At 44.5% G+C, this 26,974-nt stretch overlaps 1 protein-coding gene across 1 annotated transcript in view; it reads right to left on the reverse strand.

Annotated features, from left to right (window-relative positions):
* The window catches only part of LOC138453828 (vomeronasal type-2 receptor 26-like), a 352,571-nt gene that overhangs the window by 30,940 nt on the left and 294,657 nt on the right, over positions 1 to 26,974 (reverse strand). Inside the window, exon 6 of the mRNA XM_069606993.1 lies at positions 14,179 to 14,406. Coding sequence (XP_069463094.1) covers positions 14,179 to 14,406 — 228 coding nt within the window. The remainder of the gene's footprint in view (positions 1 to 14,178; positions 14,407 to 26,974) is intronic.

Here is a 26,974-nt window from a genome sequence, read left to right on the forward strand (position 1 = left end):
TTGTAACCTGTGTTTGGTGTATTTCCTTTTGGGGTACTCAGCCTTGATATTTTGTTTCTGTTTTCACACGCCAGCTCCAAAACCTTCTTCGGAGGACGCCTTTTTCGGCAAGTTTCAAGCGCTCATGCGTTCCGACCCCATGAGAGAGTATTTCAAGGGTCTGTTTAGGGAAATATGCCCGCGTGTGCCTCCGGCTCCACCCGCGCCTCCGGTGGTTCTGCCGGTGCCGCTTTTGCGTGCACTGCCTTCCCCTACCCTTCCGCCCTTGCCCCCATTGTCCCCGGTGGACAAGTCGGTGCCCGGCGTAGTTCATCAAGATCCTGCATTGTCGGATGATGCGCAGGGCGATCAGGACAGCGAAGACCAGCCCCGCTCTATTCGAGCTTTTCACTACCGGGTGCTGGACATGATGAGTCTATTGGACGTTCCAGTGCCCGAGGCACCAGCTCCGCAGGAGGGTGTGCTTTCGGGGGCGTTGATCTTATCTCCTTCAGAGCGTACCGGCCTGTTCTTGCAGAAGCCACACTCTGGACTTTCCGTCAATAAGAAAATTGTTACATCCAGGCTGCATCCTTCGGAAGAGGTGGCCTTAGCTTCTTGCCCGCCCCCCTCCTCCACGGTGGTGGCTGCGGCCACGTTAGAGTCCAGGCCTGCAGCGTCCTCTTCTACGACAGCTTCTCAGGGCCTGGGGAAAGAGGACAAGCTCCTCAACTCCCTTGGGAGGAAGGTTTTCGTTAACTCAGCCCTGCAGCTCTGGCAGGCTAATGCAGAACTGGTGTTAGCGGGGGCGAATATGAAATTATGGAAAGGTCTGTCAGAATTCGAGGAATACATTCCAGTCGAGAAGCTGGAGGACTTTAAGGCGGGATTGTCCGATGCCAGGGTCTTGTCCCAGGATCTACTGGAGGCTGCGTCCCATCACGTCGACACTTCGGCTCGGGGCCTTATGCTGGGTGTTGATACCTCTCGACAAATATGGTTGCATGCCACCAAGTTTTCAAAGGAGGTGCAGGAAAAGGTGTTGGATCTGCCGTTTGACGGTAAGGAGCTTTTCCATTCCACAATGGACGTGGAACTGACCAAGACGAAGGACAGCACCCAGACAGCTAAATCCTTGTCCGTCCTGGTTAAACCTCCTTTTAGATCCCAGAGACCGTTGTCGCAGAGTCGGCCCGCCGCTGGCTTCAGAGGTTTTCTAGACCGGAAAAACCGCAGAACGGATACCCCTTCGGGTAATAACCGCCGGAGGCAACAACGGACTCGGTTTTTCTCCCGCTCCTCAGCCTCCCCCTCAGGTTCAGGTGGTAACACCACTGAAAAGCCTGCCAAATGAGGGTTCTCCGCGCTCGCACGAGACCCCAGTGGGAGGATGCATTGCGTCTCATTGGGAGGCGTGGCAGACCATCACCGAGGACCGGTGGGTCTTGTCAGTCGCTCGGATGGGCTTCCGCTTACACCCTACCCCGCCCGTCAATCCTGCCTTCCAGCAGTCGGGGTCATCCTCCCTAAAAGCCGAGGTTCAGAAACTGTTGGACCTCAGAGCTGTGGAACCCGTTCCCCTTGGGGAACGAGGGGAGGGCTTCTACTCCCGGCTGTTTACAGTGCCCAAACCCAACCAGGCTGGCCTGCACAGCATCCTAGACTTTTCCCAGTTAAATCTGTGTTTACCCCAAGAGAAATTCAAGATGATCACGCCTGGCCAGATACAGTCCTCTTTGCAGATGAACGAATGGCTCAGCGTGGTGGATCTTCAGGATGCGTACATGCACATTCTGATCTGGAATCCACACAGGAGGTATCTCTGTTTCTCTATGGGGGAGGAGCACTTCCAGTTTGGAGTGCTTCCTTTTGGCCTCAGCTCGGCGCCACGTGTTTTCACGAAGATGATGGCAGTGATTGCGGCCTATCTTCGTCTGCAGGTTATCCATGTGTATCCGTATTTGGACGACTGGCTCTTACGCAGCCCTTGCCCGCTGAAAGTCGCTTGCAATCTTCAGTCCCTCCTTCAGCTCCTGTTCCATCTTGGGCTGACGGTGAACTGGCGGAAATCTTCCATGACGGTCTCTCAGGACTTGATTTTCCTGGGTTTCCGCTGGAACACGATCGACTGTAGAGTGTACCTGACCGGGGACAGAATGGCGGATCTGTTGGCCACGTGTTAGATGTTTGCGCAGTCGGAGAGCATGTCGGCCTGGTGGTTCTAGAGGCTTCTGGGCCTCATGGCCTCGTGCGTGTTGGCTCTTCCTCTTGCTCGTCTCAAGTTGAGGCGCACTCAGATGGCTCTTCGGAGTTCTTGGTGTCAGGCTGTGGATCCGGATTCCAAGGCGATATTGATTCCGGCTTCCATGAGAGCGGACCTGGACTGGTGGTCATCTCTCGGCACCCTGTCAGTGGGAGCGGGTTTTCAGGATCCAACCCCGATGGTAACGGTCACGACGGACTCCTCCCTTCTGGGGTGGGGTGTGACGTTGGATCTTCTTCAGGTCTCGGATCTTTGGTCGCTTCAGGACAAGTTCCTCCACATAAATCATCTGGAGCTTGGGGCGATTTTCCTAGTGCTCAAGGCGTTCAGACCGATCATTGCAAACAAAGTAGTCCGGATCCGCACGGACAATGCGGTGTCAATGTACATCAACAAGCAACGGGGTACAAAGTCTCCCCCTCTTGTGGACCTATCCATCCGGATCTGGGAGTGGGCGGTTCTTCATGGTGTTTGGCTTGTGGCAGTACACATTCCTGGCCAGCTGAATGTCATTGCAGATGCCCTCAGTCGGCGGACGATGGTCAGTTACGAGTGGGAATTGAAGGCGGAGATCCTCTCAGGGATTTTCCTGCATTGGGGCACTCCAGAAGTGGACCTCTTTGCGACAGCTGCAAACAAGAAACTTCCTCTGTATGCCTCCAGAAACGGGCTGGGGGCCTCCTCTCTGGCGGATGCTCTGGAGATTCCATGGCACAACATGAGAGCCTATGCTTTCCCGCCTCTGCCTCTGATTCATCGGACGATTTGCAAACTGATGAACACGGTGAACTGTTCCCTTCTGCTCATAGCCCTGTGGTGGCCGGCCAGGTTTTGGTTCTCAGAACTCCAACACCTGTCGGTGTATCCACCGATCAGGCTTCCGGTGAGGCACGACCTGCTTCACCAGGATCAGCAGCTGTGGCATCCCTCCCCACAATCTTTCAGCTTGGCGGCATGGTGCCTGAGTTCAAGTCTTTAGAACATCTCAACCTTTTTGCTGATAACATGCGCATTATTAAGGCAGCAGGAAACCCTCTACAAGGTCTCAGTACAGAAGCAAATGGCTTAGGTTCTGTCATTGGTGCTTAGACAAACAGCTGGATCCAAGGGTGGCTACGATTGACACTGTTCTATCCTTCATATCCTACCTAGCTGAGTCAGGAATTCATGTTCTGTCATGCAGAACATATCTTTCGGCGGTCTCTGCCTACTTATCTACAGATCAATGATCTTACTCCCTGTCTAATCCAGTGATTAAGAGACATTTCGCAGGTTTGATACGCCTTTATCCCCCGGTTCGCAAGCCGCACCTGGCATGGGATTTGAATATAGTCCTTACGGCATTGTGCCATAAACTGTTCAAACCAATGGCCACGGTGGACCTTAAGTAAATTTCGTGGAAAGTGTCTTTTTTGATTGGTGTTACTTCAGCAAGGCGGGTGAGTGAGCTCCAGGCCTTGTCGGTGGAGCATCCCTTCTTGGTTTTCCACAAGGATAAGGTGGTCCTACAGACAAATCCTTCTTTCCTACCAAAGGTGGTGTCTGATTTCCATCGGATCCAGTCAATCTCCCTGCCGGTCTTTTTTCCAAACCCTGCTTCAGAAGCAGAAAGGGTTCTGCATTGTTTGGATGTTAGAAGGGCTCTTAAGTTCTATCTAGATAGAACATCCGAATTTAGGAGCTCTTCTCAACTGTTGGTAACCTTTGATAATCCACAAGGTAAACAGGCCTCTAAGGTGACTATTTCCAGATGGATCGCTGCCTGCATTACAGAGTCTTACACAGTTCAAGGACTGCAGCCTCCTAAAGGTATTCATGCACACCTGGTGCGGGGCAAGGCAGCCTCAGTTGCCTTTCAAAAATATGTCCCCTGGGAGACCATCGCAAAAGCAGCTACTTGGGCCTCCCCTTCAGCTTTTTGTAAACATTATTGTCTAGACTTGAGCTCCAGATCTGATGCTCAGTTTGGCTAGGCTGTGCTGAATAACCTTTTTCAATAGGAGTTTTTTCCATCCACCCGTAATTCCTGTAAGGAGTGCTTGGGAATCTCCAATAAGTATGGAGGAAAGGGGACGGGACGTAGGAGTATAACCAGGTTACTCACCGTAGTGAACACCTTACTCCTAGTCCATAGTCCCCTTTCCTCCATACGCACGCCCGCCGTCCCCTCTAATAAGGTTCCTCTGTTATTGCTAAGAGGTCTTTGACCTGGCGATAGAAAAGGACTGATGGGCGATTCGCAGGGCGGAGCCGAGATGGGCGGGGTTACGGCCACGTGCCGGGCCAGCGCAGAAAGAGAGGAAGGACCAAAGAATGTTTGGGGTTTTTTGGATGCTTTTTGCAAAGCGCTCGGTCCCGTCCACAGGACGGAGGAATGTCCCATAAGTATGGAGGAAAGGGGACTATGGACTAGGAGTAAGGTGATCACTACAGTGAGTAACCTGGTTAAATTCTTCCATCCTCCCGTTCGTTCAGACCCTTTAGTTCATTATTTATGTCTCTCTTTCATTTTGTTTCTCTAGTGCAATATTCTTAAAAAATTGCGCTATTGCAATCACGAAAGAGGTTTTTTCCCCACTTATTAGGCGCGTCCACCATTCCTCCTCTTTGTAAACTCGCAAATTTAGGAGGAGGTGACGCAAATAAGTAATCCTGGCTTTGTTCAGTCCTATGCAGGATAGTAGCAGGTGTCTTGTTGTTTCCACCTGCTCAGCGTTTCCGCAGTACCGGCACTTATTTGAGGTTGACATTCCTCTTATGGCCCTGATTTCGTTGTTTGGGAGTAGATTCAGACGTATCCTTAAGAAAGTATTTCGTAGGATTTTGTTTGGACATGTCTCTATATATGCCGGGAGTTGATTTAACCTCTTCACATTCGTCAGTAGATTGGACGTCAGTTTGTTTCTAGATGCAGATTCAATCGCCTGCATCCAGTCCCAGTTTTCCAACTTGTTCTTTATCTTTGCTGGATTTTGCTTGAGGTCTTCTTCCGTGCAGCATAACTCCTCTAATTTGCGTTTGTTTTTTTCTGACCATTCTGTCAACGTTTTGTTTCCCATTCTTTCAATTTCATTGTTAATGATGTTGAAGATTTTTGGGCGTATTGGTAGGATAATTTTTCTGTACAGCATCAGACTGTTACAATATATCATTGCCTGTAATGAGAATAGGCTCAACTCTCGACTTATTGACGCCATTGGGGTAGATGTTGGAAGCCCCAACACTCGTCGCCAGAAATAACTTTCAAATCTCAGCCACATTTTTTGCGGGATCTTTGGTATTGCCTCCGATCCGTATGTCAATACAGGGACGACCTTAGCCTTATAGAAATGTATAGTTGGTATCACGGAGAAGAGTCCACATTTATTATCAATCGCATTTGCATGGGCTGCCAATTTCTTTGTCCTCCTCACTGTGCTCAGAGAGGCACAGCCTCACCTCACTGATGAGGCCCAACAAAGCTGAAACACGTGTATGGGGTTGTTGTTGGTACTCTTGTTCAGAGAGGAATTGCCATAGCATTTCAGTGCTGGACTGCCCATGTGGCAGGACAAAGACTGATATGCAAATGGATATTTCACATCTGTGAAAGGTACAGTGAGCAAAAAGCGTGTGCTGCAAACTCTCATCTGAGAACCGGTTATAATGCCATGTTCTTTCTGGAGAGGAGCGCCTAACCGTTTTTTGAAATATTGCAAGGAACTTGGGGTTGGTCACCCTAGGTTACCTGGGGGCAACCAGACATGGACCCCCTGCTCACTGTGCTCAGAGAGGCACAGCTTCACCTCACTGATGAGGCCCAACAAGGCTGAAACACGTGTATGGCGTTGCTGTTGATACTCTTGTTCAGAGAGGAATTGCCATAGCATTTCGGTGCTGGACTGCCCATGTGGCAGGACAAAGACTGATATGCAAATGGATATTTCCCATCTGTGAAAGGTACAGTGAGCAAAAAGCGTGTGCTGCAAACTCTCATCTCAGAACAGGTTATCATGCCATGTTCTTTCTGGAGAGGAGCGCCTGCTACCTTTTTTTGCTATTTCTTTGTCTTCTCAAAAAGGAACACTTGCATCTGAAGTTCGACTGAGCTGTTATTCAATGTTATTCCTAGGTATTTAAATTCTCTAACTTGCTCAATTTTTGATCCCTCCAAATACCATTGCTGTTTTTCGGTTTTTCTGACAGATTTTTCAAACGTCATAATTTGTGTTTTATTTTTGTTGATCTCCAAGTTGTTTTGTGCGATTTATTTTGCCAGGTTGTCTAGTTGTCTCTGGAGACCAACTGGTGTTTAATCTAATACGATCAAATCATCTGCATACAGGAGGCATGTAACTTTCCTGCCTCCTATTGCCGGAGGGAAAGATCTTATATCATCTTCAGAATACTGGAAATCTCCTAAGTACGAGTTGAAAAGGTCTGGGGCAAGCGGGCATCCCTGCTTTACCCCTCTTGAAGTTTGAATTTCTTTAGATAGTAACCCAGCTTGGTTTAGCTGCACTCTCATGGTTGTATTTCTATGGAGGGCTTGTATCGGTTCCAGGATTTCCGATGGGCACTTCCAATCTCACAGTTTTTTCCACAGGATTTCTCTTTTGACCTAGTTGAAAGCCTGGACCAGGACCAGGTCAACGAAAGCCACACAAATTCTTGGGCTGCCTTCCATTGATTCTTCCCTTCAGGGCACTCAAAAGGAGGATGTTTGCCATTGTTCCTATATCTTTTACAAAGCCTGTTTGGAAAGGATCAGCACGTCCAGCTGATCTAACCCATGATTGGAAGCGGTCTAATACCAACAAACCAAAGACCTTGCTGATGACATCTAATAAGGCGATTGGGCTGTAGTTTCTTGTATTTTCTTTTGGGCCGTTTTTGTAAATTGGTACCACCGTTGAAGTCCTCCATGATGCTGGGATTGTTCTTGTTGAGTTAAATCTTTTAATAACCTCATGACTAAAGATGGCCATTCACTTGGGTACTCTTTAAGGTCTGCATTGGTGATCCCATCTGGACCTGGCGCCCTTAAGGTATTTAATTTAGATATTTTCTCTCTGATTGATTCTACATCATAAGGTACGTCCCAAGTTGTTAGAGTCGTATCTCATTGATGATATTGTTCTAAGGCTGGCTTTTGGAAGAGAGCAGGAAACTGGCTATCTACACTTTTTCTCCTACGTTGTTCTGTAGTGGGTCGTTTGTGTCTTTCGTTGTTGTTTTTATTAAGGACCAGAATTCCCTCGACTTCCTGCTGCAGACCACTCGCAGCATTTCTTCCGAGTCTGCTTGGTACATTTTTAGTCGATGGGCTTGTAGCCAAGTTTTGTATGATTTCATGACTCCCTTGGCACTGTCTATATATTCAGCCTCCTTGGTTTTTTTTGCCAGGTGATTGGCCGCTCTTAGGATTCTTTTTTTAGCTACCAATACTTTGTCGTATGTGTGATGGTTTCGTTTTTATGTATCTTTATTTCCTTTTTTTTCTTCATATGGTAGGCAATTAAGAGCGGCTGGTACTTAATGATTGCAGCATCTATTTCATCTTTGTTAAAGCTAGTAACTGTCGTATAACTTTTTGGAGTTTGCAGTTAGTCTTAAACGGGTGCCGCCATTACAACCCTCTACTTCTGTCGCCATGTTAATTATTTTCTCTTGCCTGCTCTTCCACTTCATCATTAGCAGATTTTGGTTGCTTTGTTTTGTACAAATTATTTCGAAAGTTGTAATGAAGGGTAGGAAATCTCTAGACACAAAGACGTGGTCTACAGCTGCTCTTTGACCATCTCTCTCCCAAGTTGGAACTTGTTTTGAGTCTTGCTCCGACATCATATGTAAATTGCATAGATCTCGGGAATCCATCAATGATGACAATAGGATACCCCTCTCTTCTCTTAGCGTTTTATTTTTACGTTGGATTTTTTCTCTAGATGTTTTTGGACAGATCGCATTCATGTCATCACATATGATGATGTACGTCACACTGTATTCTGTGTATATCTCATCTATTAAGCTCTCTGTCATTTCCAGGTATTTTTTGTCGCTCATGGCCAGAGGGTTCCAGTATATATCAATCACTATCATACTGTCACCCAAATCGACGTCTTCTCGTTTTTCCACATCTCTCCAATTTAACAATAGTGCTTGGAAAAACAAGTTTGAGGTTAATGTCTTGATGAAATGGAATTCACTCCCTGATCGTATCGCAGTAATTAGTCCAGAAGTAGGTCACCCTTTAGGGCCCTTTAGAGCTGGTGAAATGAAGATTTCATAGCCATCCAAGTTAGGTTTTTCTGTTAACCATGTCTCTTGAAGACATAGAATGTCGAAATCCCCTAAATTGACATTGCTGGGCTCTAGACGATGGCTAAAGCCTATCGTGTTCCATGATCCCATGGTTGCTGAGCGTGATTCGAGAGAAAGGTCGTCCAAGTCCACCCTTTGTGCCCAGTGGTTTTTGTAGTCCAAGGGTGGCTATCTTCGAGTTTGGATCAGTAAGGCGTCAGGTATCCACAACCATTTTTGATGGTCTTGGAATTTTTGCTCTTTTTCAGGGCTGTTACTTTGTTCTTGTTGGTGAGTGGTTGGTAAATCTGGTTTAAAGGTCACTGTTAAATTCGGTTGAGGTCCTCTTGGTTCATGACCTATGTTCAGCAGATCTTCATAGGCCACTAGCCCTCCTCTCTTTGGACACCAAGGTTCATCCTTGGGTTTCCCCTGGTTTTTATTGCTAGGGGTTGCGACTTTCTCTTCAGACACCTTTCCATTAGATCTAATTTCCTACTGGGAAGAAAGGAATTAACATCAGGAAGAGGGGCAAAGGTTTGGAGGAGGGTAGTTGGAGGATGAACAGTTGTGGAGTGTGTTGTTAATTGCCAGGAGGTGGACTTGGAGTTTGTACCCACCATGGGATTTATTTGGGATTGGATCAGGATGAGGAGAGGATTTAGGAGTGACAGAGCCTTTGCACGGGCACAAGGAAGAGGGAGGGGTGATGGAGGAGGAGACAGGTCTGACAACACCGGAGGGTTTTCAACTTCCACAGGAGGAGAAATCAGAGAGGAAAGTGGAAGCGGCAGGGCCAGAGGGGGCACTGCTTATGCCAGAGGTATTGATTATGACTGGGGAGGACTGGCAGGCAATACTTGAGTTCATATGGATGAGGGGCATTGTAGTCCCATATTTATTTGACTGGTTGGGGGTGTCATGGCCGGGGGATAAACAGGCAAATTAAAGTCAAGGTTGTCAGGTTCAAGAGTCTTTATTTTTAACAACAAAAATGCTAAGAGATTAGGGAGACCAGGATTATGTCTGATAAAGTGATAAAGCAAAATAAAGAGGTGATAGCTGGAAGTTTAGAATTCATCTCTGATATTGCTCTGGGCAACTCTCCAGAACATCATTCTTTACCTGCCAAGCCATTACAAAAAGGGGGAAGACCATATGCAAATCATGCTTGGTCCCACCCCAAAAGGGCAGTCCATCCCGAACTGCTTGTTCACATCCCTTCTGCATGAGACCTGACATGTTTCGGCCTAATTGTGCATCATCAGTGAGGAGTAGCTTGGGTCTCTAGTCCCAGCGACCCACATCTGGGCATACCCGTCCCACTCGAGGTGACAAAGCAAAACAAGGAGGTGATTGCTGGAAGGTTTAGCATGAATTCATCTTAACCTCTGGAAATTGTGCTGGGCAACCCTTCAGACCATCGCTCTTCGCCTGCCAAGCCATTACAGAAATGGGAAAGACCATATGCAAAACTGGTGTGGTCCCACCCTCAAAGGGGCAGTCCATTCCCAATGACTAGGTCACATCCCTTCTGCATGAGGCTACAAGCATCCCCAGACATGTTTCGGCCTCATTGGGAAGCAACAGTGAGGAGTAGTTAAGGTCTCTAGACCCAGCAGGCACGGGACCCATGTCTGGGCATAACCGTCTCACTCGGGGTGATTATAGCACAACAAAAGAGGTGATGGCTGGAAGGTTTAGACAGAATCCTAACCTCTGACATTGCTTTAGGCAACCCTCCAGACATGTCACAAATCATCTTTCACACTACAAACCTTTAATTGCCCTGACATTGAGGGATATGACGGACTAAGTGTCAAATTGAGCTACCTTTAGTCTATTGTCCTCATCAGAAATCCAAAGTTCTGAACAACACCATTCTTGATTTTATATTGCCCTTTTTAAGGCCAAAAAACCAAATGCACTGCTTGGAGATTTTACCTCGGACTATAATGACCCACTCGTTCAGGTTTATTCCTGTGCCTAAGTGATCTTGGGTTTGCACACCATGTCACTTTTCCTGCCCATATTAGGGGTTCCACGATCGACTGGATTTTAGACCATAACATGACCATAACTGAGGTCAGAGATAAAACCATTGATTGGTCAGATCATCTCTGTATCTCATTGAACACATCCAGTAAAACTACTTCACCTGAACTACCCACGGTTCCACTTCCTATTAGCTATCAAAGGAAATCAGATATGTGCTCCTGTCTAGACTTTAGATAGATAAAAGCGTAGCTGACATCAGTAGTCCTATGCACATGGAGGACCTAGTCAAGAGCGTGTTCTCCTCTATTACGACAGTTCTGAAATCTAGGTATCACATATGAACAAGGAATGTATAATAAATGTGCAGTAAGACCATAGACCCATGGTTCCACTTCCTATTAGCTATCAAAGGAAATCAGATATGTGCTCCTGTCTAGACTTTAGATAGATAAAAGCGTAGCTGACATCAGTAGTCCTATGCACATGGAGGACCTAGTCAAGAGCGTGTTCTCCTCTATTACGACAGTTCTGAAATCTAGGTATCACATATGAACAAGGACAGGTGCAGGTCATTTTTTTAAAATCAAATCACAAAGCAATCAATGTGTTCCCTAGCACTTTCCCTAACCAGAAGCACACCCTATCCCTATATGGCGTGCTATCCCTAGAAGCGGGGTGGTGTACCACCTATCTAAAAGGATAGGAGAGAGGAAAACTATCCCTACAACTACAATGAGTGTTTCTAGATCACTAAAACCAACCAGGGAACCAGTCCCATAGTTCAGCACACGGTTGGACAGTTTGTGTGGGAATATTCAATGATTGGTACTTAGCCATCATTTATTCCCCCTCCGCGAGGTGTGTTCAACCTGAGCGTGAGAACATGTTCCTCTAAAAGAATGTATAATAAATGTGCAGTAAAACCATAGACCCATGGTTCCACTTCCTATTAGCTATCAAAGGAAATCAGATATGTGCTCCTGTCTAGATTTTAGATAGCTGAAAGCGTAGCTGACATCAGTAGTCCTATGCACATGGAGGACATAGTCAAGAGCGTGTTCTCCAGTGTTGAACACTCTGGCTCAGCTGAAATGCATCCATACACCTCGCCATGAACAAAATAAGGCGTGGTTCACATCAGAGAGATCCGCTCACAAAACCAAAGTTCCAGCTGCAGAGAGGAAATGTTATAAAGATCGCCATATTTATGTGAAAGACATTTTTAAAGCAAAGCAAACTTAATTTAACTCGAAAATTGAGACAGCTGCTAGCTCCTCGAGAATGCAATTCAAGATAGTCTCGCAATTAAGCACTCCCAGTCGTGCCTATCAAATAACTTGTGTCATTATTTACAAACATACTTTATTGACAAACTGACTGACATTGAAAAAAATATCTATAGCCAAAAAGCCACCACAGCTTTCAACAGATCCTGAGGTTACTGAATCCACCGTTTGGGGTACTCATTCAGAAAGGTTTCCATTGCAACCTGTCGCAAAGAACGACCCTTGTGACATTGTTAAAACCCTTACACACACATCTGATCCAGGTGATCTTTGCCCTGCAGAGTTAATTAAACATCTTCTTAAAAGCTGGACACCAATTTTGACTACCATTGTCAATGTTTCCTTTTTAGAAGGTTCCATTCCTACTTCTTTAAAAAGAAGTTGTATTACGCTGCTGCTCAAAAAGTCCTTCTTAGATCCGTTCACCTGCACATATTATCGACCTATTGCAAATAGTAATTTTCTGCTTAAAATCCTGGACAGGTTTGCTTACGTTTAGCTACGAGATTTCTTAGAGAAGTAGATGCTTTTGGGTAAGTACCAGTCAGGTTTTAGAACTGGAGATAGTAACGAAAAGGCCCTAATACAGTGATGAACAACTTTTGTTGGAGGGTCTGACCCCGGAAGAGGGGGACCCAGAGGTGAGATGCCATCACCCCACCGACACGTGAAGTAAAACAGAGAAATCTTTTGAATACTAGCTAGTGTGAACATGACGCAGGGAGGCTGAAATTCAAGAGTGGTCTGAGCCCGGAAGAGAGGGATCCAGGGGTGAAGGTTATCAGTGGAAAGGAACATTTTGTTTATTATTTTGAAGACATCAGGTCCTCGGAGGCAAGAGACTTTTTGTAGAAAAGAGACTTAACCACCGAAGGCCCTGGTAGCTGAGAGTGGAACTGTTAGCTTGTGCTGGGGAAGCTCGAGCGTGTGCTGTGCTCAGTAAGCCCGCCTTGTCCCGTGCTCAAAACGTGGGGAAGGGAGACCCCAACTACCGCATCATAACTTATTTTTTGTGAACATTTCTTTCTTATGAACCTTATCCCACACTCTTTGTTTGTATTTAACGTAAGGATTGGCAATAGGTTTTTCTTAATATAGGTCCTCTTATTTCACAAGACGGCACTAGGACTGCCTTTTTATTATTTGATGGTTGTAGTTTGCTCGCATCTTAGATTTAGGTTTAGATTAGGCATTTTTCCACCCTTCCTGTACAGTTTAATAAACACACTTGAACTGTGTTCACTTGTGTCTGTCTTTACTGTTGCCACCATGAGTTCCTTACATTTGCCCCACATGTATTACGTGTTCAATTCTGCTCTACAGTACATCTCATACATTGAATGCATTTCACCCATCACTGCTCTGTCCTAGACAATCTATCATATCCTCCATTCGCTACATGCAGTTCACCTGCCACCACTGTTCACCGTATTTATTGCATACATTCCATCCTACACTGATGAATGCAGCATTAATGTCATGCATTACATGCTTCACAGCTGTGCTACACATTTATTGTTTGCATACCATCTATCACTGCTGTTTGCCATATCCATTATGTGCATTCCATCCTACAAGGAAGTACACAACATTGTATGCATTCCATCCTTTACTGCTCCACTTCACATTCACAGTAGGTGTTCCTTCTATCACTCCTGTCCACCACATTTAATACATACATTCCACACCTCACAGTGGTGCACCATATCCATTTCCTGCATTCCACCCCTCAGGCGGTGCACCATATTCATTGCCTGTATTCGACACCTCAGGGCGATGCACCATATCCATTGCCTGCATTCCACACCTAAGGGCTGTCCACCAAACTATTGCCTGCATTCCACACCTCATGGTGGGGCACTATATCCATTTCCTGCATTCCACACTTAAGGGCAGTCCACCAAACCATTGCCTGCATTCCACACCTGAAGGTGGTACACCGTATCCATTTCCTGCATTCCACACCTCAGGACGGTGAACCATATCCATTGCCTGCATTCGACACCTAAGGGCAGTCCACCAAACCATTGCCTGCATTCCATACCTGAAGGTGGTGCACCATATCCATTTCCTGCATTCCACACCTCAGGATGGCGCACCATATCCATTGGATGCATTCCACATCTCAGGGTGGAGCACCACATTCACTGCCTACATCCATACTGTCGACCCTGATCACAACATCCATTGCGTTAATGTCACTCTTCAGTTTTACTTCCTATTTGCTGCATGTATAATATCTGACCCTCCTGCACCCATTCATTTAGTGCATTTCATGCTTCATAGCTATGTACACACACATCAAATCGAATCAATTACTTTAATAATGCTCACTTTCTACTGATACAAATCAAAAATATCCCCTTAACTCACAGTGTTGAAGGCGCTGTTCCATACGATTTGGCTCTCGTTGATGGACAGTTGCTCTCCAGCATTCCCCAGTGGGTTAAACTGCCCAACATGAACGGCCCTGTGGCTCTTGCGTCCAGAAGACACCCAGTTAAGAATGTCGAACCCGGGCATGGAGTCGCCGTTCTCGTCAAAGAACACTTCCTCACCAGCAGTGTTCCTGAAATGGACTTTCTTCAGATAATAATGAAGCTAAGAGAGGGATGACAGTATGGTTCATTAGCACTTTTACTGCTTTGCCAAATTAAAGGGAACCAAAAATGGGAGGGAATTCCCTGATGCTAATTTTGCCAGAGGGATTAGTGTGGAATTGCCAGAGCTAATTTTGCTGGCGGAATTAGTTGCCGAGAATGATCGACTGGTAGACAACAGACACTTGTACTAGGTAAGTAGAAACACTACCTAACAGCTCATACATGGGCCACAAGGGAGAAGGATAGAAATGACTGGGAGGCGGGTACACCTGTATAGTGACTCCAGCTATTTCCAGGTACTGTGGCTGATGACACCTGTTCGGAACCCACAGATGGAACAGGATGTGGCATAAAATGAGGCACACATTAGGATCAGCTCTGTATTGAGCGTACCTTTGACCTGCTGAAGGGCTATTTCATCAAAGAGGGGGCGCACTAATTTGCAGGCCACACAAGGTGGGGTAAATATTTGTAGCGTGTGCCATGTTTGCGCAATATGTGCATTAGGAAACATGTTTCCAAGTCAAGGAGGATGGAGACACATATGCCAGGGACCGCTGTCCTCCATGTATCAATCAATGTATCCATCAATGTATCCATCAAAATTCCAGTATCTGAGTCAGTGAAAACCCTAGGCGTCTACCTGGACTCAAGTCTGTCCATGACCAGACAGGTGAACGCCATTGCCTCTTCGGCTGCCTACCAATGCAGTCAGACCCTACCTCTCCAGCGACACCTGCACAAACATAGCTAGGGCTATCACGGGATCACGGCTGGACTACTTCAATGTCATCTTCCTAGGGACCTCCACAAAAAACCTCGAGAAACTGCAAGTTACTCAAAACAACGCTCTGCGCACAGCACAAGGCATTTCCAAACGAGAGCACATTTCTTCTGCTAGAAGAGCCTATAAAAGAGAGGATCATCTTCAAAACCCTGACCCTCACACACAAATGTATTCACTCCGCAGCACCAGCCTACCTATCGCAAAGGACCCACCCCGCCCTGTCCTCAAGACCAACTAGGACCCCCTGTGCCAACCTAATCACCGTACCCGTGGTAAAAAGAGCAAGAGCAGGTGGTGCCAGCTTCCCCTACCTAGCTGCCCTGCACTGGAATGCCCTCCCCACTACCCTGCGAGCTGAACCTTTACTCACTGCCTTCCGTAAAACCTTGAAAACCACCCTATTTGCCTGATTTTCTACCCCGTTCATTACGTTCATCCCCTATATGAATATTTGAACTGTGTACGTTTCTATGCATAACATGTATTACATCTATGCACCCAATGCTGTAACTTATGCAAAATGTAACTAAGCCTGCTGCAAGTAACAGCGCTACAATGCCCCTGGGCTGTCTGTGCGCTATACAAATGTAAAAAATAAAATGAAATAAATGTACTGACCATAAAGAAGGTAAGGACGGACGTCTAGGGAATCAGGAACTGATCAGTAGATGACACAAGGAAAAACTGGTGTACAGGCGCGTTATAAATGCCACATCATATCACATACCTCACACGGTTGCATATAGACACATAGTAAATCTTCAACTCAAAGATGACGTCACACTCCCCATTTCATGGCCATATGTGACTTTATTTACAGACCATACTACCCCCTTGCCCTCCCTCGACCCTTATCCGCAACACTGTTGTCCTCAGTCCACGCCTAAATGCAACATGTGAGTCTTATGAACTGAGGTCTTATTTAAGTGATTTCTCAGTTTCTGTGTGTTCAGAAGAGTGTTGGGAATGGAGACAGGAGCTCCCTGCCAGCCAGCCTTCTGTGGGGGTGGCAGAAGTGGAACTTCCTGACTCCTGCGCTTGGATATGCTACAATGTCAGGAGCAGTATCCTCTGCCTGTTCTCCGCACCTGATGATATAGCCTGGCCTGCTCGCTTAGCCCCTGGACTGCCAAAGCATTGGATGCTGTCACTACTGTAGAGGAAATTGAACTCAGGCCTTGAATCTTTGGGGAAGTTAGTTTGGTAAAGATTTACTCCTTCCAAAAACATTTGGGGACAGATGAGCCGTGGTCTTCCAGGGTCACTCCTGCTGTCTTTAAGGGATACCAATTCAGATGTGTGTGCATTAGCCAATTAAGAATCACATTGCCTAATGGACACTTCATTTGAAGGAAGGACAACTAGTACCTGAAAAAGCGTTCAGTGTGTGTGAGGTTACAGGTGTGTGTGTGTCGAAGCAGTGATAAGCTACTGTGCAAGTAAAACACTGCTTCTGTGAGCCCCATTTTGAAGCCCCATTCTATCAACAAGCACATATGTAATTTAAAACAGAGTCTCTCTCATTATATCAGGCAGGTGCAGTGAATATAAGGCATAGGTCTCTTAAATCAGTACACTTTCTCTTTTCCATTTGAAATATCTTAAAATTGTATTTCAGTCTCCTGTCTTTTAAACCTGCGTCACATACAACTGCACCTTTCCTCTTCGCTACTGTGAGGTGGCCTCGCTGCCTGTTCATCACTCTAGCAAAACAAAAGGAGTGATGAGTGGAAGGTTTAGAATTAATCTTAACCTACAGTATTGCTCTTGGCAACCTTCCACTTCTTCAGCCTGCCAAGCGATTACAGTTAGAACAATGGTCTTTGAGGGTTGTCCCAAGAGCAATGCCAGTGGTTACGTTTAATTCTTAACCTTACAGCCATCACCTCTTTTGTTTAATGCAACCCGAGTAGAATGTGTATTCCGAGACGTGGGTCCTGAGCCAGCTGGGCCTCTAGACCCAAGCTACAGCTCATTGATGACGCCCAATAAGGCTGAAACATGTCTGGAGTTGCTTGTGGTCTTGTACAGAAGGGATGTGCCAAGCAGTTTGGGCTGGACTCCCCCTTTTGAAGTGGGACAAGTCTGACTTGCATATGGTCTTTCCCCTTAATGTGATCTAAACTTTCCAGACATCACCTCTTTGGTATGTTTAAGTCACACAGACTAGGAACGGGTATGCCCAGACGTGGGCCCCAAGTCTGCTGGGCATGCAGACCCAAGCTACAACCTCACTGGTGATGCCCAATGAGGTCAAAACATGTCTGGGGTAACTTGTGGTCTCATGCAGAAAGGATGAGACCAAGCAGTTCAGGCTGGACTACCTTTTTGGTGCCCTTTTTGGAGTGGGATGAAGCCTGATATGCATATTGACTTTCCCCTTTCTGTAATAGCTTGGCAGGTGAAACACAATGGTCTGGAGGTTTGCCTAGAGTAATGCCAGTGGTTAAGCTTAATTCTAAATTACCAGCCATGTATGATTATGTCCAGCAGCCTAAGCATGAGTTGGGATATGATAGGTTATTTATAACACGCTTAATACCCAGAGGTTTCTAAGCGCGGACCCGGGGATCGAACCTGCATTGCTCCGTGTCATCTTGCTTCCAAGGAGAGCATGCTGCCACTGAGCTATCCTCCCGAGGGATGAGGCCTGCACAGCTCCCATACTGGACTGCAGGTATTTCAGCTGCTGCTCCGCTTGTTTTCAGTGCAATCCTGGTTTTGCCCAGTGTTGCTCAGTAAGCTATAGGTCCCTTCAAGTTTGTACTAGAGCAAACTGTCACAGGTGCGGACAGGGCCGGGGGTGTCACACAGGTACGTGTCTTCCAACCCATTAGCATCATCAGCTCCTGTCTCAGTGTCCTGATGTTGCTTTCACTGTATGCATCCTTTGTATGTAACCTAAGCTCAAGTATTCTTGTAACTGCTGCGCCCGGCTACCCCTGGGTTGGGAGCGCAATATCAAATAATAAACTAAACTAAACTAAACTAAACTGAATCAGTCAAACTGGTTTGAAGAGGGAAGGAGGGGCCTGCAGACCTTTTGGCAGAGTAAGCGATGGGTGGCAGCTGGAGTGTCCTACAGGTCACTGGTCTCCATGGGGACCTGCAGGGTGGTAGTGCAGGTGGCAAGTAGAGCTGCTGTATCAGGAGTGCCATCGGTAGGGGTGGGGTCTGTAGCCACAACTGATGGGATAGAGGAAGTCTGGCTGGTGCAGTGTAATCACTGGTGGCAGATGTGTTCTTGGCAGAGGTCTCCGGGGGGGGGGGGCCTGGGTGGTGGCCAGGTCCCGGGTGTCGGTTGATTTGACGCTGGAGTACTGGACTCATGCTTCTCTGTCTGGGTGGCCTGTGAACCTGTTGTGGGATGAATGGAATACGGCCCCTCATAAAGCTGACAGCTATATTGCAAATCAAGAAGTTCATGCATTTTGGAGACTGATGACCAAAGACAAAGGGAAAGGTGTGGGTTCACGTGCCGTCGAATGTCAACTCAACCATTTATATGTGTAACCTCTGATGTTCACACGCCTTGCTGCGTGTGACAATGGAATTTTGAGTGTCATGGTTTTTGTTGTCGTGCACCTTGTGGTTCACGCAGAGGAGTCAGCATGGGACTGTACCATCATGGACAGGGAATTTTTCAAACACACCTCACCACTTGCACTAATATTGTTTCTTTAGAATCTGGACCATCCTTTCCACATGAATTTTAAACAGTGTTCATCCCAATTTGAGCCAGAGTGAACTCTGGCTCAAATTGGGTTGAACCAAACTGCACGGAATCAAACATTTACGGACTCAGCTCAATTCGTTCTTGAGCCGATTCAGACCTTTCCTTCAAAGTATAGAACCACCATTCATGCTGGGCACATAAGACATACCGATCCGATCCGTACTCTGCACCAATGAATGGACTTGCCCAGAGCAGGATTCAAGGTCAGGAGCTGGCATGGACCTGCTCTTTCCTCTCTAAATGGTATCCAGTCAATATATCTAAAACATTACAGAGTGGTACATTTCAGAGTGGACCATAACACCGAAAAACACAGCAAACATTAATTAAATAAATAAAGAGTAATGGGGTAAAAGGGTTAAAATGGGCCGGGATGGCGTTATAAGGGTAGAAAAACGGGGGGCTTGGGAGGCACCCCCAAATTAAAAGAATTTAAAATAATTTGTTGTTTTTGTCCGCGATGAAATTTACCACTCTGTAATTGTGGTCTGTAAGATCAAATATAACCCTTTAAATATGGACAATGTCATCTGGCTACCTCATTTTCTTTCCACCCCAGAACTATCACCTCAGGGGTCTACAGGGTTTCCAGGGCCCTACACTATCTCCGCTTCTGTGCACCCTTGGCCTCCATTATACATCTATGCTTACAGCACAACAATCATCCGCAAACTTCATAACGCACTGTTGCTGTAATAGGTTAATTTACGAGGCTTCCATAAAACGAAGCTACCTCATAAAACTGTCTCAATACTCCAGTTAAAATGAACACGCAATTAACTAATTAATTAACTAATTCGAGATCGTCACTGTAGGTTCTTGAAGCAATAATAAAAGACCAATTCACATTGCAATCCTGGAAAAACAATACATGAAATAGTGCTGGTCTGCACGAGACAACACCACTCTGATTTATATTTGTATATATATAGAAACTAGAAGGTTTTGGCTTCTTTGGAATACATGCTATCAGTAATCCAGTAAGGGGTGGAAATCAGGAACTCTTATTGAGACAAACAGAAACCAGATATATTTTGGACTACGAAACAAAAAAACCATATGGCCATAATCTGGATGAAGAATTATATACATTCCTTGGCACTTGACTGATGTAATGAAATTTGTAATAACTTAGATGCATGATAAGATTTTAACAAACCCCTGACTCTAATATGGTTGACCTAGGCCTTACATTCTCAAATAGACATGGTCTTTAGTATTAATCTCATGTTCATTTCAACTAATAACCTCATGACATTGCAAATGTGGATTGTATTAGGTTGCTTGCATCTTATCTGGTAATTATGCAGTTCACAAGTTCAAGGGTGCTATGGTCTCTCAACAGATTATGTTTTACATCATTTGATAATCTTATACATAATGAATTTTCTGAGACCTAGACACCCTTTATTTTAAAGTATTTTAACAATTATCTTCACATTATTCTTTCTCTTTCTTTATCAGGGCTAGCATTTTATTCTTTTGTTTAAACTTGTATGGACATAGGAATTTTACCATATACACGCTCATTTCTCTTATCAAAAGGACAAATTAGAAACTCTATATTTATGTAGTAAAATATGACACATGTAACACATGTAACCTTTAATGTACCAAAGGGAAGCTTCGTTTGCACTAAGCACTTTATCCCATATTGAAATGAAAGGAGAGGGAAAAAAAATTTCTTAATGAAAGTTTTTTAGATGCACTAAGCACTTTACTATCCGGAGCTATATTCCGTGGAGGCTGCTAGCACATAGCACTTTACTATCCGGAGCTATATTCCGTGGAGGCTGCTAGCACATTGCACTTTAAAAGCATTAAGCTGTATAGAGCATATTTTGCACAACAACCCCATAAAGGTACTACAGCATACGAACTTGTAAATTAAAATATACTTGTGTCTCAAAAATGTAGAGTTTGTGTGCACTATGCACTTTAGTGCTCTCTTGCTGTTATCAAACGGGTAAAATTACCGTATTGATTTAACTACGTTAAAAACTAAAAAATGAACAAGTTTTTAACTTCCTTACCGTTTTTTCGAACCCAATGCAAAATGGTGGAAATGTGAAATGAACGAATGGAGAATGAGCGGGACTTTCTACATTGTAATCATAGAGTTTCAACGTGGATAAATTGTCCTTCCTTAGTGTTCATTGCCTTGAACGTGAGCAAGCGGCCAGTTGCCGCGAAACGCGTCGTTTTCTGTGTGTTTTCTTTTTTCTGTCCTGGACATATGTCCTAATAAAGTACAATTTTTTGACTGAACTCAATGGATTGCTGCCTCAATGTTTTGCTGTAACTGCTACAAGCAGAACTCGCTTCCTGGAGTGCCTTCCGCTTTCCCTGCACTCGCGTACAGGGTTGATTACATTTATATATATATATATATATATATATATATATATATATATATATATATATATATATATATATATATATATATAAGACATACAACCCACTAACCAACACCTCAAATTTCTGCTTACTTAATTCACACAAAACCCACACAACCACCTCTCTCACAGCAAACCACACAGACTTCACCGCAACAACAAACAACCAACACATAGATCGCAACAACAGCACGCAAGGACCCACTTCGATCCTATTTACACACCCACGCTCAGCACACGGTGAAAACTGAACTGAAGCTGCCAACAGTACACCACCTCTAACTTTCCTACGCCCTCTTCACACACTAACCCACTCGCCCACCTTTTGTTTACAGATCTGCCTGTGCGCCTGGAGACCAACTCCGTTGGTGACGGATATACTTAACATAAGATAAGATAAGATAATACCTTTAACATTAGCATATATATATATTTGTATATCAGGGCACGGGTCTGCAACACTTGGCTCTCCAGATGCTTTACACTAAAACTCCCATCAGCACCAAGAAGGATAGCTCAGGGGCAACACGTTTGTCTTGGAAGCAAGACAACGTATCGCAACACAGGTTCAAATCCCAATCCCACACTGAGGGAGTTGGAGTCCAAAAGATCTGGCAGAGCCCCAGGTTGCAAAATCTTTATATGATGCATAGGCCATCAGCCGGTCATTCTCAGGGTAATTGGTTAAAGGGTAATGGCCTCAAAACAGATGTAAGGGGTCACTTTTATATCAAGACTTGATAGTCCTCTTATTTGGTAGCTGATGTAATGTTGTGGGGAAGATTCATTATTTTTTGCTCATGTGACAAGGTCAGTTTACTTACCTTGTCAAGAAGCGATTGTGACCCCTCTCAGCCTGAGGTGGGAGGGCTACGAGGATGGAAACTAGACAATTCCTATTCCAGGGGGGAAGGTGGCAGAGGGCTGAAGATCTTATTGTCTCCCTAAGAGCTAATATGTGCATGGGCAGTACCCACTCGTTATCACCCCCTGCCTCTGTACGGAGATTGTGGCCAGTCACTTTGTTCTAAGCATTCTCGGTAGATCACACGCCACATGGCAGCCCACCAACGCCTCCCGCCAGAAATTTCCTGTCAAGCAACCACGACCGGGGAGAGGGAGAACATCTATGCAGCATGGCACGGGCTCGAGGAACACTATGTTCTGCCAGCAGACATCAATGGCGACTATAGCTGTGATGCAGCGACCTGACATGGACTCAAGCAGGACTCAATCACTTACCAATAATTCAGCCACGGCGCAGCTCCTTAACATGAACTGGAACATTACTGAACGCGGGCCACCATTGACCCAGCTCGGCGGACCCGTGAGGAATAAAGGGGCTTGGCATAGGCGCATTATCTGTTCTCCTATCTGTAATATCTACTGAGTGGAAAGGAGCAGGAAAGAGTGGGAGAGAACCATTGGAAGAAGTAGGCAGGAAGATAAAGCCAGGGACAGGAAACAGGAAGGTGTGGGTTGTTCTGTTGAGGTCAGAGGAGGAAGTGTCAGACAAAGAAACCAAGAAGGAAGAAGGATAGTGTGCAGGTGTGTGCGGGTGATTTTCAGAAAAGGCGAGGTATATGTTTGGGACAGAGAGTGGCGCTGTGTTGTTGGTGTGTGGGTGTGAGGTGTTTTAGTGAAAGTAGTGGTGAAAGAGTAGGGAGTGAGTGGAAGGTGACTGAGTGAATGAAAGGAGTGTGACTGAGAAGGAGGTGAGGTGGAGTAGTAGTGGAGAGGGCAGTGTCACAGATTCAGTAGAATTACAGGCCTAGGCTAAACATTCTGTCCCTAATGGGGAGAAAGCACCCCCCCCACCCCACCTCTGCTGGCAATAAGGGCCTTGCACTCTTTTCTCGCGACACAGTAGTAAAAAGGTCGCTGGACCAGAGCTCAGAAAACATCTTTTCTCGTCCGATTACGACACCATATTGTGCTCCGCTACAATGGAAGAAGCATGAGTTGGTGTAGGTTAATGTGTTCACCTCATAGGAACTCAAAGCCTGTGTCCACCCCCAACCCTCATGCATAAGCGTCACACAGGGTATAATTCATACTTCTATCAAACCGCATTCATGAGCAGGGTAGGCAAAACCAACCCTAAAAACTGCTCAGATCATTCCCACATTGGAATGTCACAATTCTCATGTAGAAAAGCCAAAATCTAAAAGCAAAAAGCTTCAACACCAACCAAACTCAAAGAAACATGTTCAGCTCCACTTTTTAAAATACAAGCCTGTATCATAGAAACCACATGTAATGAAATGCAAGAATAAAAACACATTCTCTGGTGCATTCATTCGTTCTCATCTCTACCAGAGAAAGACTAGCATTTTAGCATCATTGCAAGAATGACCAGTGTATTAAACACCTAGAAAAACTTACATTTTAGCATCATTGAAAGGAAATACAGCAATGAAAATGGAAACACATTATATAATTTTATTAAGCACCTATCTGAAAAGAAATACATAAATGACCAATAGTTAGCACAGTCCCAATTCACTTATACCCAGCAAATAAGATGCACACTTCAAAAGAAAGCAACCACCTTCTGTCATGTGTCTGTCGTGACAGTTCTGACTGACAGCCATCCTCAGCTTTCCCCATCTGATTGTGCCAGCCCTCCCCTGTTGTTCCAAAGCACTACATTCTACTAACAGACCTTGTTTTAGTCTAAGCTAGGTTACATATATGTGGGAAATTCTACATGTCATGGTATCTTATATGTAGCTTTTCTACCCCATGGGGAAAGAATGTGTGCCTACACAAGGCAAATCAAACAAGGGCAAACAAAATATACCCCTAATATTCACTATCTCTACCTTTAGGGAGTATCACAATATATTTAAACAAAGAGATAGGACACAACACTACTAAAGTACAGGTGTAATACTGAGACCCTACCAGTATTCCAGAGTGGAACACGAGTACTTATATCTTGAAAGAATAGATAAAGTACAACTAAGTACAAAAATATATGAATGTATTTTTTTTTATTTTTATTTATTTGTCATAGCTGGAAAACCAACTTTTCAAATGTTTTGTATACACTGTTATACATACATTATTCCTCATCTTGAAAAGAATAAAAGAAGAATAATTAAAACAATATTTACAACCCATCAAAGTCAGGACAAATGTGAAACACATGAAAGAGTTAAATAACACATTTTTAAACACTATAACTAAACAAAATGCCACAAAGTAATTAAATTGCCAACGGATAAGATCCTCCATGTTCTTATTTTTGAGTCAACACTCACCGTTCACTTTAAATTAGTGTGAGCAGTGTTTGAGGTTGAATTCGGATCGGGGAAGATTAGATTTAGAAATTGCACAATTGCAAGCTGTATAGTCAGTCTTGGATTAGAAAACAAACAATTCCATATTTGCGCAGAACTGGTGCCATTTTGTACCAACAATATATCCCCAAAGCATTTCACTCTAATATCATTTAATATTGGGCATTCAATTATAAGGTGTTGTAGTGATTCACATTGTCCATCAACTTTACAGTAACGGCAATAATTCTGCTCCTTTGATATTACCTTTCTTCTGAACAAGATCTCGTTTGTTTCATATTGGTTAAATCTAAATTTTAAATATTTCCGTCTGCATGCATGCGACGGGAATTTAAGCAGATATTCTGCTATTACCCCATACCTTTTGTGGCCAAAAGCCTCAGGATTGAAGTCTTTGAGATTGTTACAAAGTTCCAGGTTTGAGATCCAATCTGCCTGATGAATTTTATTTTTAGCATGATCAGGGTTATTCAACAGAAGCTCTATTGACACAGAAGCATCAGCAGCTGCATTCAATGTATGATTTTTCCACAACCTTGACATACCAGTTTTAGCAGTTAATAGGTTTTGAGCTAATGCATTTATAAAGGTCGGTTTCCCTAGGCCATCTAGCATTTTCTGTAGAAGGGCACACTGCTTCCATACTACATGGGCATATAGGGAAACCAAACCTAATTCAAATCTCAGCATCGCAAGTGGAGTTCCTGGGGAAAGTGATAGAACTTTTTTCCAAAACCTAGCTTCTATGCTATCCCAGAATTTGCGATTTTGTGGCACCAAGGCCTCAACTCCATAGAGCAAAATTGGGATTACTTTGGTCTTGTAGAATAGCACTATATGTTTAACTGTAAACTTCCCATACCTTCTTAACATAATTTTGGATTGAGATATCAGGGAGCTTAGTTTCACCCGAATTTCAGATGTCAGAGTACTCAAGGTTTTCTTATGCTCAATATAAACTCCAAGATATTTATATCTAGGAACTCTGTTTAGTATACAGTTTTGCAAAGACCATTCCAAGTGATATTTTTTAGTGAACTTATTGTGACAAACCAAAATTTGAGATTTGGTCGTATTGATCACAAGGTTATTTGATGTTGCATATGACCCTAATTGAATTAGCATGTTCTGTAGACCTATGGGAGTGCGGGACAATAGTACCAAATCATCTGCGTATAATAAATAAGCAACCTTTTGAGATCCTATGCGAGGCGCATCTACTACGCAGTTCATTAGTACAGGGCCCAGATCGAAGATAAAGAAGTTAAATAAAAATGAAGCCAGAGCACAACCCTGCTTCACTCCTCTATATGTATGAATGGCTGGTGATAATTTGCCATTCATATTTAGTTTTACACGCATCGTAGTAGTGGAGTGTAGCAGTGACACTAGATTTACAAGGGATACCGGGCACCGATGTAATCTAAGCTTAGTTATAAGCATATGTCTATCAATGTAATCAAAGGCAGATTTAAAATCAATGAACCCCAAATATAAGGGGAGTCCACCATCAACCTGCTCTGATTGTATCATTGAGAGTGCTAAGATGTTTGGTATTGTGCCCATGCCCTTTACAAATCCTGACTGGAATCGATCTCTTAGACCCTTTTGGTCTACCCACTCATTGAGCTCCTTTAATATTATTCTACAAAATATTTTCGCAGGGGCATCCAACAAAGAAATTGGGCGATAGCTCGTTGGTGATTGGCGATCACCCTTTTTGTAAATTGGAACTGTAATAGCTTCCGTCCATGTTTTAGGTAGTCTTTGATGTTTGTTTATTGCAGAAAATATTTTGTAGAGAATTGAGCTCCAAACTTCAGGGTGTTTTTTCATTAAAGAGTTCGATATCCCATCCGGGCCCACTGCACATGAATTACTTGAGGTCATAATTAGATGTTTTATTTCCTTGTGATCAGTGTGTAGCCAAAACCTCAGTGCCTCACGTGTCTCTAATATCGAAATCGCATTTGGCGGTAAAGCATATACAGATTGGAAGTAATCTACCCATTGATGTGCCTCGACTATCGATGTCTGGAGATCTAATTGTTGGGCATTATTGGTTTGATTAATTATCGCCCACATTTTTGTGATGTTTTTATTCGCTAGAGTCGACAGCATAATTGCTGCGTCTTTTTGATAGAGACTGGCTCTATAGCTTTTAACCCAGTTATTATAATGTAGGCAAACTTTTTTAATAAGGGGCAATCTAATGGGCAGAGGAAGTTTTGCCAAACTTCGTACTTCTGCACAATAAGTTCTCTTCTGAGTAAATACGGTGGTATCAAAGACATGGATATGCCTTTCTTTTTTGGTATTCGCAGTGTTTTGTTGACTATACA

This window comes from Ambystoma mexicanum, chromosome 4p (genome assembly GCF_040938575.1).
Source record: "Ambystoma mexicanum isolate Mex_15411 chromosome 4p, UKY_AmexF1_1, whole genome shotgun sequence".
NCBI lineage: Eukaryota > Metazoa > Chordata > Amphibia > Caudata > Ambystomatidae > Ambystoma > Ambystoma mexicanum.